General features: G+C 28.6%; 1 protein-coding gene across 1 annotated transcript; it reads right to left on the reverse strand.

Annotated features, from left to right (window-relative positions):
* Positions 1-4,329: 4,329 nt before the first annotated feature.
* LOC111682846 (alcohol dehydrogenase-like) lies at positions 4,330-5,477 on the reverse strand. The gene is made up of 3 exons (XM_023444838.2): positions 5,313-5,477; positions 4,835-5,236; positions 4,330-4,708 (listed from the first exon to the last, which is right to left on the reverse strand). Exons 1-3 carry the CDS (start codon positions 5,403-5,405, stop codon positions 4,436-4,438), a joined length of 768 nt encoding a protein of 255 aa, XP_023300606.2. The 5' UTR covers positions 5,406-5,477; the 3' UTR covers positions 4,330-4,435.
* Between the last annotated feature and the right edge of the window lie 5,885 nt (positions 5,478-11,362).

An 11,362-nucleotide genomic window follows, 5' to 3' on the forward strand; every position in this document is an offset into this window, starting at 1 on the left:
TAGTGATGTTTGCGGTCCGATGAACGTGACGTCTTGGGATGGCGAAAGGTACATGGTAACTTTTATAGATGATTTTTCTCATTTCACATCCATTTACATGATGGCAAAGAAATCCGAAGGTTGAAAATTTACATAATTGTAAAATTGCTGCTTTGAGATGCGATAATGGCGAAGAGTACTCATCACGTGCAAATCTTCAGAAATTTGTATTCAATATACGAATCTTTATACTCCCGAACAAAATGGAACATCTGAAAGAATGAACCGTACGTTGATAGAGAAGTCAAGATCGCTACTTCATAATTGTGGTATAAAGAAGAATCTTTATACTCTCGAACAAAATGGAACATCTGAAAGAATGAACCGTACGTTGATAGAGAAGTCAAGATCGCTACTTCATAATTGTGGTATAAAGAAGAGTCCACGGACGGAAGATGTTTATTGTGCTAATTATGTGACAAATAGAAGCCCTACCGTTGCTATTTCCTGTAACAAAACTCCAGCTGAAATTTGGTATGGTAATAAACCAAACTTATCACATTTAACAATTTTTGGCTGTAGCATATTCCCATATTCCAAAAATAAAACGTAAGAAATTGGATATGAAATCTGATAAGTTTATAATGGTTGAATATAGTAGAAACAGTTACAGATTATGGAATCCGACTAAATGTGAGGTAGTATTGTAAAAAGATGTTGTTTTCAATGAAAAGATATTTGCCAATCCTGTCTTACTACCTAAATGAAAATATTACAAAGTCTGTAGAAATGGAATCGTTTCCAAACAGGGATGGCATAATTGGTACGATGTTATTTTTTTGATACTATTTGATGTGCAAAAATACCGTGATACTCCCGAGTCTTATTTGGTACTTTCAGGGCTGTAATCTCAATATCCGATTATCGTTTAACCGGTAGTAAATCTGTCTGATAAAATAATTTTTATACCCACCATCAAAAACGAGGAGGTTTGAAACACATCGAAATATTGTCATGTCCGTCCGTCCGTCTGTTAAAATCACGATAGGGACCACACGGGAAGAGCTAGACAGTTGAAATTTCGCATAAGTAACGTTTGCTAACGTTTTCTTGGTAGCCCCCATACAAGTGGACCTTCAGAAAACAGCTTGAACTAGCGTAACTGCTTTAGCAGCACGAGTATAGGGATAAAATTCGACATAAAGAAGTTTCATATAAGCCAAAATCTTTCTACTAAATTTTTTTAGGATCGGTCCATAATTGACCTATCCCACATATAAGGTCCCCTTCAGCAAATTACTTTAACACTTATTACCGGCAAAAAAATGCGATTTTAGCGATTAAATTCGGTATAAATATGTTTCTTACGAATCAAATCCTGTCTACCATTTTTTTTAGGATCGGTCCATAATTGACCCTACCCCCCATATAAGGTCCTCTTCGGAAAATCACTACAACACTTATTATTGGCTTAAAAATAAGAATGTAGCAATGAAATTTGATACACATAAGTTTCATGCGAGTCAAAATCTCTCTACTAAATTTTATATGGATCGATCCATAATTGACCCTACTCCCCATATAAGCTCCCCTTCAAAAAATGACTTAAATACTCATTACTGACTTGAAAATACGAATATATCAATAAAATTCAAAACAATTAGTTCCATGCTAGACAAAAGGTCTTTGTCAAATTCTATGTGCATCGGTCCATAGTTGACCCTACCCCTATTTAAGGTCCCCTTCAGAATTTAACTTTAACACTCCTTACCGGCCGAAAAATGTGAGTATATCAATAAAATTCGGTATAAGTAAGACTCTTACGAATCAAAACCTGTCTTCCAATTTTTTTTAGGATCGGCCATCAAAAAAAGGTGGAGGAAAAGTTATACAGTATTGGAATTCTCTTCTTATTATCAGACAAAATGTTAAAATAGTCGAAACCCTGAGACTAAGTTAGACGCTTCTATAAGATTAATCAGCGATGAGAACGAATATATATAAATATATTTCAGAAATTACAAACTTTTAGCAAAAAAAAGTATTTTAGTACTTTGAGATCCAAAAAAGTACCCTTCGAAAAGAAAATATACTGAGACTTTTATTGAGAGCAGTGAAGATGTTAATGAAATTACTACAGAAAACTCAGAAGGCGACGATGAAATAATAATTGAAGACTCAGAGCATAGAAAAATAAATAGAAGTGTTACTGAGAGTATAAAAATATTACTCTCACACATGTACAAGTTCTGTGTGAATTAAAACACTTGTATGAGTCTTATTATTTTTGTTTATATAATATAACAAAAATATGAAAGTACAAAATGTATCCGAATACATCATACCCTACCACATTGCGAGTAAGTTGCAATAAGTTATATAGTAGTTTTTAATCTAGAAATTATATTTAAGAGATTCGTATTTGCTTAATTCATAAATGTACTGCTTAATATAACAATTTACAGTAACATTTTCGTATATATAAAATTTTTTTAGTCGAATTTTGTAAAGATCCTATTCTTGTATAGCATATACCGCTTATAAAGACTTATTTTATTGACGGATAACATCATTGCATTGACGCAAGTGTTACTAACTTCAATATATAATCAAAATGCCGTTTCCAAAAGTGTGGTGTAGGGTGTATTTAAACTGCATTTGGGATGCATTGAATATACTAAGCGTTATTTCAAGCATTTACACAATTCCTATGGCCCAATAGTCCCTGCTTCAGCAATAAACATTGTTAAAAGTTGTGTTTTTGCCACAAAAATATTGAAAACATTTTTAGAAAAAATGAAATTTTCAATTGTATTTATTTTTTTAATATTATTTTCAAGTGTCAATATTGGTCCAACCCAGCAAACACAACGAGTTTATTTCAAATTTAAAATAATTTTTAATTAAAATCGTTCTTGAATTGTTCAACTGAAATTTAATAAAAATAACCAATTAAAATCATTATTACATAAAATATCGAAATTTAATATCAAATAAAAATATAAAAAATTCTTAAAAGATAGAGTTTGTGTTTGTGGGGTTATGTATTTTTCAATTAAAACACTCTCACGACTTAGGTTTTTGACAGCAGACTTAGGTTATGTCATTCTAGTTTCATTTCTATGTATACCTATTCTATGACTGAGAGGTTGATGAACAGGAACTACATTGCATAGAAGTACTAGAATAAGAAAACCTAAAGTTAATAATTATATGGCTTTAGCTTTAAATGCTGAAGAATTTGTGTCTGATACTCCTTCAACATACGAAGATATAGAAAACTGTCATAACTCAAGTGAGTGGTACGAAACTGTCAAAAACGAATTAGATTCATTAGAGAAATATAAGACATGGAATTTAGTTCGACGTCCTGAAGGAAAAAGTATTATTGACAGTAAGCGAAAATTAGATGGTAATGAAATTCTTGGTGAATACAAAGCTCTTGTATTCACCAACGTCAAGGTTTTGATTTTCAAGAAACCTATTCTCCTGTTGCAGGTATTGGAACTTTTCATATATTACTTGCTGTTGCAAATAAGTTTAAATACAATATTTAACAAATGGATGTTAAGACTGCGTTTCTTAATGAAAGAAATTGAAATAGTTAAAACGTTATTGAAGAAAGAATTTGAAATGAAAGATTAGGGAAATATAGATGTATATTTTGGGTGTCAAAGTTATTCGAAATTTTGAAAATTTAGATATGAAAATTAATCAAAAATACTTTATAGTCAATTTACTTAAACGTTTTGAAATGGCAAACTGTAATGGTGTTGACACTCCAATGGAAACCGAATAATGCTTGCCCAAAGAATCTAATAAACTTACCACAAAACTATACAAAAAATAATCGGATGTTTAATGTACTTAATGCTTACATCGAGGCCTGATCTAAGTGTTAGTGTAAATTATTTAAGTCGATTTCAAAATTGTGCTACAGATTGTCACTGGAATCATTTTAAAAGAGTGCTTAAATATTTGAAGAAAACAATAAACTTGTGGATTTATTTAATTGGGCGCGGGTGTTGAAATAATTTTATAAATTATTAATTTAGTTGTCTTTGAATTTTATATTTTTCAAAAGGAAAATTTTTATTATTCGTTTTGTCAGATGTATTAAAATCGTTTTATAAATTAAAACTCCAATTCTTTATCTACATATTTTACCCTAGCAAATTTGAATATTTATCTATTTTTATATTTTGTATGAAAAAGTTTCGGTTTTGGGAGGGAAATTTCCCTTTTTCTTCCCCGTAGATCCGCGCCTGATCATTGTGGAGTTTATAACAATGTTCGAAAATAGAAACAAGGTCGTTAAGAAGATACATATATAGTTTTAAAAATACTAAATTTTTAGAAATTTACCCATAGAAAACAATTTATTTATCTAACATTAATTAATGTTTTTCTTAAAATGTTTGGTTTGTTTCTAAATTTGTAATGTAGATATTTTTGTTTAAGGCTGCCAGAAAAGTTTTGGCTCAACCTTTGTCATTGTCATTTTATCACTTATCCACATTGTTCCGTTTTGAGCCATCTCAATAATTTTTACCAGATGTTCTCCAGCCTTGGCAGCAGGTTGACGTGGAGCAGAAAATATTTGGTCAGTTAAAGGTTTTGAATATTCAAATGTATCACTAATTTTAGGGTTAGCAGTCATTGGACTTTCAGTAAGACCAGGACAAAGTGCAGTAATTACAACTCCAGAACGGTTATAATAATAAGGATCCTAGAAAAGGAAATAAAATATTTAAAAATGTCTTTATTGCATCACACCGCGTGAAGTTATATAATCCGAGTAAATTCAAGTTAGGAGGTTTTGATTTTACATTGAATTTTATTTGAAGAAACTTACCGATAGTGAACGTGTAAATCCAACAACACCAAACTTAGATGCACTGTAGACGGCAATTGGCGAACATGGCTCCAAACCTAATACCGAAGCTATATTTAAAATAACACCGCCACGACCTTTTTGGGTTTTGTCCATGTAGGGAAGTGCTTCCATGGTAGTGTTAATAAGACCAATCAAATTAACATTGATGGTGAGTTCAATATTACGGTCCGCAATGACTCCAGCACCGTTTACCAACACATCAATGTACTTCATAACGCTGACGAGTTGGTTAAATGTGTTTTTAATCGATGTTTTGTCAGTGACATCAAATTTCATATAAATAACTTTTGTTTTAGGATTCATAGCTTGCAGGAATTGAACAGCTTTAGCATTTTCCATCACATCCAATACGGCTAAATACTGAAGGATACAAAATCCATATAGATTGTTTAACATTCATAATTAATGAATATAAGATATAAGATGTAATACTTACAGCAACATTTCTGGTCATAAGTTGTTTACAAGCCTCAAACCCGATTCCACCTAAACCGGCTACGAAAACTACATTTTTACCAGAAAGATCCATGATGAGCAAATTAATATATATTTAAACTTAGATGAATTGCTGTCTGTATCACAACAAGTTCAGATTAATAATAAATATTTTTAAGATTGTATCACAGTTTTTATAGTGCACTTGATTACGCGTCAGAAATGTTGATGAGTGAAAAATAAATAGCTAAGCCCCTCAGCGCGTCAGATGTCAGAGAGATAACCATAAAATACATGCAAACATACACACATACATATGTATATATGTATGTGCGAAAGACTATAGTAGCTTGGCCCAAGCTAGTTGTTACTGATCACTCTTGATATCAATAAAAATAAAATTCGAAGTGGAACGAACAGTGGTGATGTGAATGGCAGCACCTTTATTTTATTTAATTGTAATTCGTTTTTATTTGTGATTCTTGAATAAAAACATAAACAACTTACAAAGCTTTTAATAAACTTGTCTTTTGTGGAACATTTTCAATTAAAACGTAGACGATTAAATATTTCTATCTGCTCAACACCTCAAATTCAATTTTTAGATTTACATATAGTAATAACATCACTTAAGTCGGTTTTAGCAACATTTTAAATCACTTCTAAAATTTCACCATGATTAGTACAATTGATTCTGATCAAAAAACGTAAATTTTTGAATATATTTAAATACATTTTGTTAAAATTAATTATTTTATTCAAATTAAAAAAGACATGTAGTAATGAAAATTTTCGTTAAAAACAAAATAAAAAACATACAAGGAAGAAGAAATAATGAAATAAGGCTTAAATCACTTTGTTAAAATTAAAGGATTTTTTCTAAATAAAATGTAGAACTGATGGAATTTTTTTCGCAATAAAAAAAATAACATTTTTTATAATTCATATGGGAGGTATCACGTCCTCATTGGTAGTCCACCAATTTATTACCAAAATGTTTTCCTTTATGTTTAAGTTCTTCTTGCAAAATTGGAAGATTCTAACTCTAAATATAAAAGAATCATTTATTCTTTGATAATCGTCCAACAAAAACAATTAGTTATTCACTCAAAAAGTAAGTACTTACACTTTGCTCTATTATTAGTTACCTACTTACCAGGAAAGTAAAGGTTTTTCTAGGCTATAAACAGTAAAGAAAAATTACAAAAATTTACAGAAATTGTTTACTGTTTATGATTTCTACATATAACATTGTATATATAGTGGATTTCTAGGATTTAGTAATTAACTGAAATGAAGTAGTGCAAATTGAAATGAAAATGTAACTTATGGAAACTAAATTATTTAGTTAATTTGAAGAAATTTCCTCAAAAACAAATGACTTATTAAATCTACCATGTACCTCAAGTGAGAATGTATAAGTCGATCATGGCCGACCATAGGAACCCTACATCAGTGTGTATGGTGAAAATTAGAATTTTTAAAACAAAGAATTAACCATTCTTTTAACTCATTCCCTATGATTCAATTCCTAGAATTAATTCTTAAAGCTTTCTATGTAGCTATATTAATTCTCTAATGAATTAATTTTAATCTGTTAAAAATTAAATTAAAATAAATTTCAACAATTCCTTTTGATTTTTAATAATAAAAATTTAGTTTTAATTCAAATTACCACAAATGTAATTGAAATATTTTTTAAGCATTCAATTTGAAATAAATTTAAAGTTACATCATCGCACAGCCCCAACGGCTAATCCTAGAACTACGAAATATTGACGATGTCTTTTTGGATATTTAGATCCACTAAGGAGAGATATTTGGGAGTAAAAAAGAGGAAAACGGGTAAAACAGGTTTTCTCAATTATCTTACACAATATTAGTAAAACAAGAAAAATTTTAATTGCATCTACTTCTACTTTAAAAAAATAACAAATGGTGTCTGGTACTTTTTCCAAATTCGTACTTTTAAGGGATGAAAATGTTTAACAAATGTGATTTTGGTTAATTTTTGGAGCCTTTATATATTTTTAATTAATAACAAAATTTTTGTAAATTTTATGGACCAACATTCAAAATTATGAGACTCCTGTTTCGTACTTTTTTTAAATCCAGTCTCTTTGGGTGTAAAAGGGAGAAAACTGTGTTTTTGGTACTTATTTTTAGCACATTAAAAATACTTTTTGATTTATTGACTTATTCTAATTGTATATAATTCTTATACGGACTTACTCTTTAATATTTATTTTAACAAAATATTTGCTATTTCTTTGGAAAAAAGCATCAAAAAGGGGTAAAAACGGGAAATTTAATTTTATTCAAAATGATTGAGCCATTTTTTTATAAAATTTGAAAAATAGTTTATTTACTCACAAAAAAATAAGCTATTGGTATATTATTTTGGAATTCGGGTACTAAGACAACAAATGAATGCAGATTTGAGTCATATGAGTTATATCTGTGATGTTTAGATTTAAACACGGAATGTTTTGTAAACTTAATTTTCAAAAAAGTGTATTCCTAGACGAAATGGGATAAAGTGTTACTGCTTTTTATTAAAACATCCTTTAAACGTAGAATTTATTTCACTATTTCATCATTTCAATTGTATTTTTCAAATGATACTTTTTGAAAATATAATCTAGAAACCAAACATACAAAGAATAATATTCTACATGGGAAACCTATTGGTACTTTTTTATTTTATTTGGGTAGCGAAGCACAAAGGGTTGTTCTAGTATTATAATATTCAAAGAAAACAATTTTAAATTTGTGTTAGAACTGGGAAAGTATGTTGTGGGATGAAGGATAGAAACAATAGCGTCTATGTAAACATATGTACATATTTGAGTAAAAGGAAACATATTTTCAGTTTTGAGTGGATATTGATTTTTTATTGAACGTTCTTATGAAACTAAACAGGTTTTAACTACCAGTTCCGAAAATTTCTTAGAGACTAACATTTGGTTGACAACACTAAAGCGTTTAATCGATTATTGTAGAGGTATCTCCACCAAATGTACCAGAAGATGTATGTCAGATAAATTTGGAAGATGTCGTTAGAATGTCCTGAAAAATTCTGGAAGATGATGACTTGGAATAAATAACGCCGTTTGAGCAAAAATTTGCCAAATGAGTTTTTTTAATATTTTTTTTAATATTTTTTTTAATATTTTTTTTTCAAAATGGGACTTTTTGGCTCAAAAGTAAGCTTATAAGAATAAATTTTTTTTATATTTGTCACTTCATTTCCACTATTTTATTTGTTCAAAAGATAAATTTATTTTGACCTTACTTTTGAAAACGTCGGAATTCCAGAAAATTTCCGGATTAGAAACTAAGCTAATCAAACTACATAGAAATTAAACATGTGTCAATAATATTTTAATATTTATGTTGTTTTATTCGGTAAATACGTTTGAAATTGATAACAGATGTCTTATCTCTCAAAAAGTTCCAAAACAATAAAATTTTTAATTAGAAAAACAAATTATTAAATGTCAGCTTAAATTATCGATTTTTTAAACTAAACAATAAAACTTTTGTATACTCGATTGAAATTATAGAGTTATTAAGTAAAAAAATGTAGTGTCAAAACAATGTAATATGGTTTTTAACAAACAGACTAACGTACGCAAAAAAGACATAATCGACAAAAATATCGGTTTTTTTTTTTAAATCGAAGCAAACTGCTCGTAAATATCAGAATAACAATATACATATTTACATACTCATATTGACAAACAAATAATTGTGTGGTTAACATTTCCATAAAAAGCGATATAAATCTTAAAAAATTACTTCAATATGCATTTTTTTATCTGAAAACATTTATAAAATTGTAGAAAATTCATACATTTTTTTTAATTTATATATCTTTCAAGCTTGAAGAGAAAATAGGTGTATTGGAAAATATTAAGGTTTAATTTTTCTCATATATCTACCCCTAAGAAAAAATACCACAATACTGTTGGTATTTTGAATAAATAATTATAACATCTGTCAATTGCCGCAATATCCACCATTAATTTGTTCAATAATTGCTATTAAGGACGAAATTGTCTTATCACTTATCGCTTATAAAACACTACTTTGTGTTTAGAAGAAACAAATATAACTTTGGACTATTTATTGAAACTAGAGTACATAAAGGGAGCTCCGCCTCCCTAATCAAAATTAAATTAAATTCAAATCATAAAAATATATATACATATGTAAAATGAGTACAGATAAAATTTTTAATATTTGTTAAGATTATATGTGGCATCATTGGATTACTGTGTTATTTACTTTTTTGTTTTGCTTGACCTGGTTCACACTGGAAAACTTTTGTTGAGAAACTTTTGATTTTGTGTGTGATAGAAAGAGATAGTTGATATTTCTTTCTCTTTCTCTCACACACAAAAATCAAAAGTTTCCCAAAAAAGTTTCCTAGTGTGTACCAGGTCTTTCTTGCTTTGTTTGTTTTTTAGTTCAATCCCACTAGGGATGCCAATCGGGACTGATTTTTAAAAGTCCCGGAATTCGGGATTTGTAAATGAATCCCGATATCGGGATCCCGGGATTTTCGGGATTTCTAAAACCGACAAAAAGAACATTTTCTATTTCGTATTACAATATGAATACATTAAGTATGTGTTTACTAATATACAGAAAAAAGTAATACATAACTGGAATGAATTTTGTAATTAATTGTATGAATCGAACATGAATTTTTCCCAAACCATTTTCATTCAAAATATTAAAAGTTCATAGAATGTATTATTTTGTACATGACGAAATTTTTTGGAATTTTTACTTTTTTTCTGCAATATTCATGAACAAATTGCCAACAATGTCTATTATCTACTAATCTGTTTCCATATTTAGTAGATAATAATCCTTTATTAGTGTATTTTGTAAAATTAAAATATTTAAATTGAAATTCTGTAAAACTAAATCTTAAACAAGAAAACATCAGCAAACATACCTAAATATCATTTCTTTTTAAAATCCCGCCAATTACGCGCAGATTTCATCGATTTTATTCTAAAAATCATAAACAAACACAAAATTTTCCTAAGAAAATTTTAAACATTTTTTTTTTAACAAATAGAAAATAAAAATACATTCGAAATATTTTAAGTCAAGGCTTCTAGATTATGTTTGAAAAAATAAAAATTAAAAAATACATACAATTTAGGAACTTATTCTTAAATAAGCAGGGAAACCAAAACATGCAAATAAAGAAATAAAATTTAAAAGCAATTATTATTATTATTTTTTCAATATTTTGGTACTTTCCAACATAAAAATTAAAATCATTAAAGTGTGTAAAGTTAGCTACGAAAGTTAGCTACTTTTTTTCAAAAAATGTTAGTTTGCAAGTTAACATGCATGTTACTCAAATACTGCTAAATTAACAGAATATTGTGAAGTTAGCTACGTTTTCTGTTTTACAATTTTACTAAGTTAAGTTAACAGAGTAAGAGTAAATTTAACAGAATTAACTTTGAGACAAAAAAAAAAAATAAAATTTTCTAAATATTTGATTCTCCATAACCAAGGTTCCAAAGACATATTCAAAATTTTTAAATTTTGCATAGCATCTTTTTTAATGTTAAATATTAATTAATATATAGAGACATTTTCATAACTGAAAACTCGGACAAAATTGGAATGGTGCTGTTTATATGACCTGAAAATGGGATAGCTATGCCTTTTTTTGAAATTTTTTAAAAAAATATTTAATATTATGTCAATTTGTATATAGATATATTTTCATATCTGAAAAGTCGGCCAAAAATGGAATGGTGCTGTCTATATGACCTGAAAATTAGATAGCAATGGGTCCAAAGGTCTCAAATCCTTATTTCAAATTTTCGAAATCAGTATAGCTTTTTTTTCAAAATTGCTAAATCGACTCAGAAAATAATTCTGAGCCGATTGGTATACTTTAAGTTGGGTAAAGGACAAATATTATTGTGCGTCGTTACAAACATCAGTACAAACTTAATATACCCTTCCCACTGAAGTGGTGTAAAGTATAAAAGGGCATGTATAGTCCTATTG

The sequence above is a fragment of the Lucilia cuprina genome, chromosome 4 (assembly GCF_022045245.1).
Source record: "Lucilia cuprina isolate Lc7/37 chromosome 4, ASM2204524v1, whole genome shotgun sequence".
Lineage (NCBI taxonomy): Eukaryota > Metazoa > Arthropoda > Insecta > Diptera > Calliphoridae > Lucilia > Lucilia cuprina.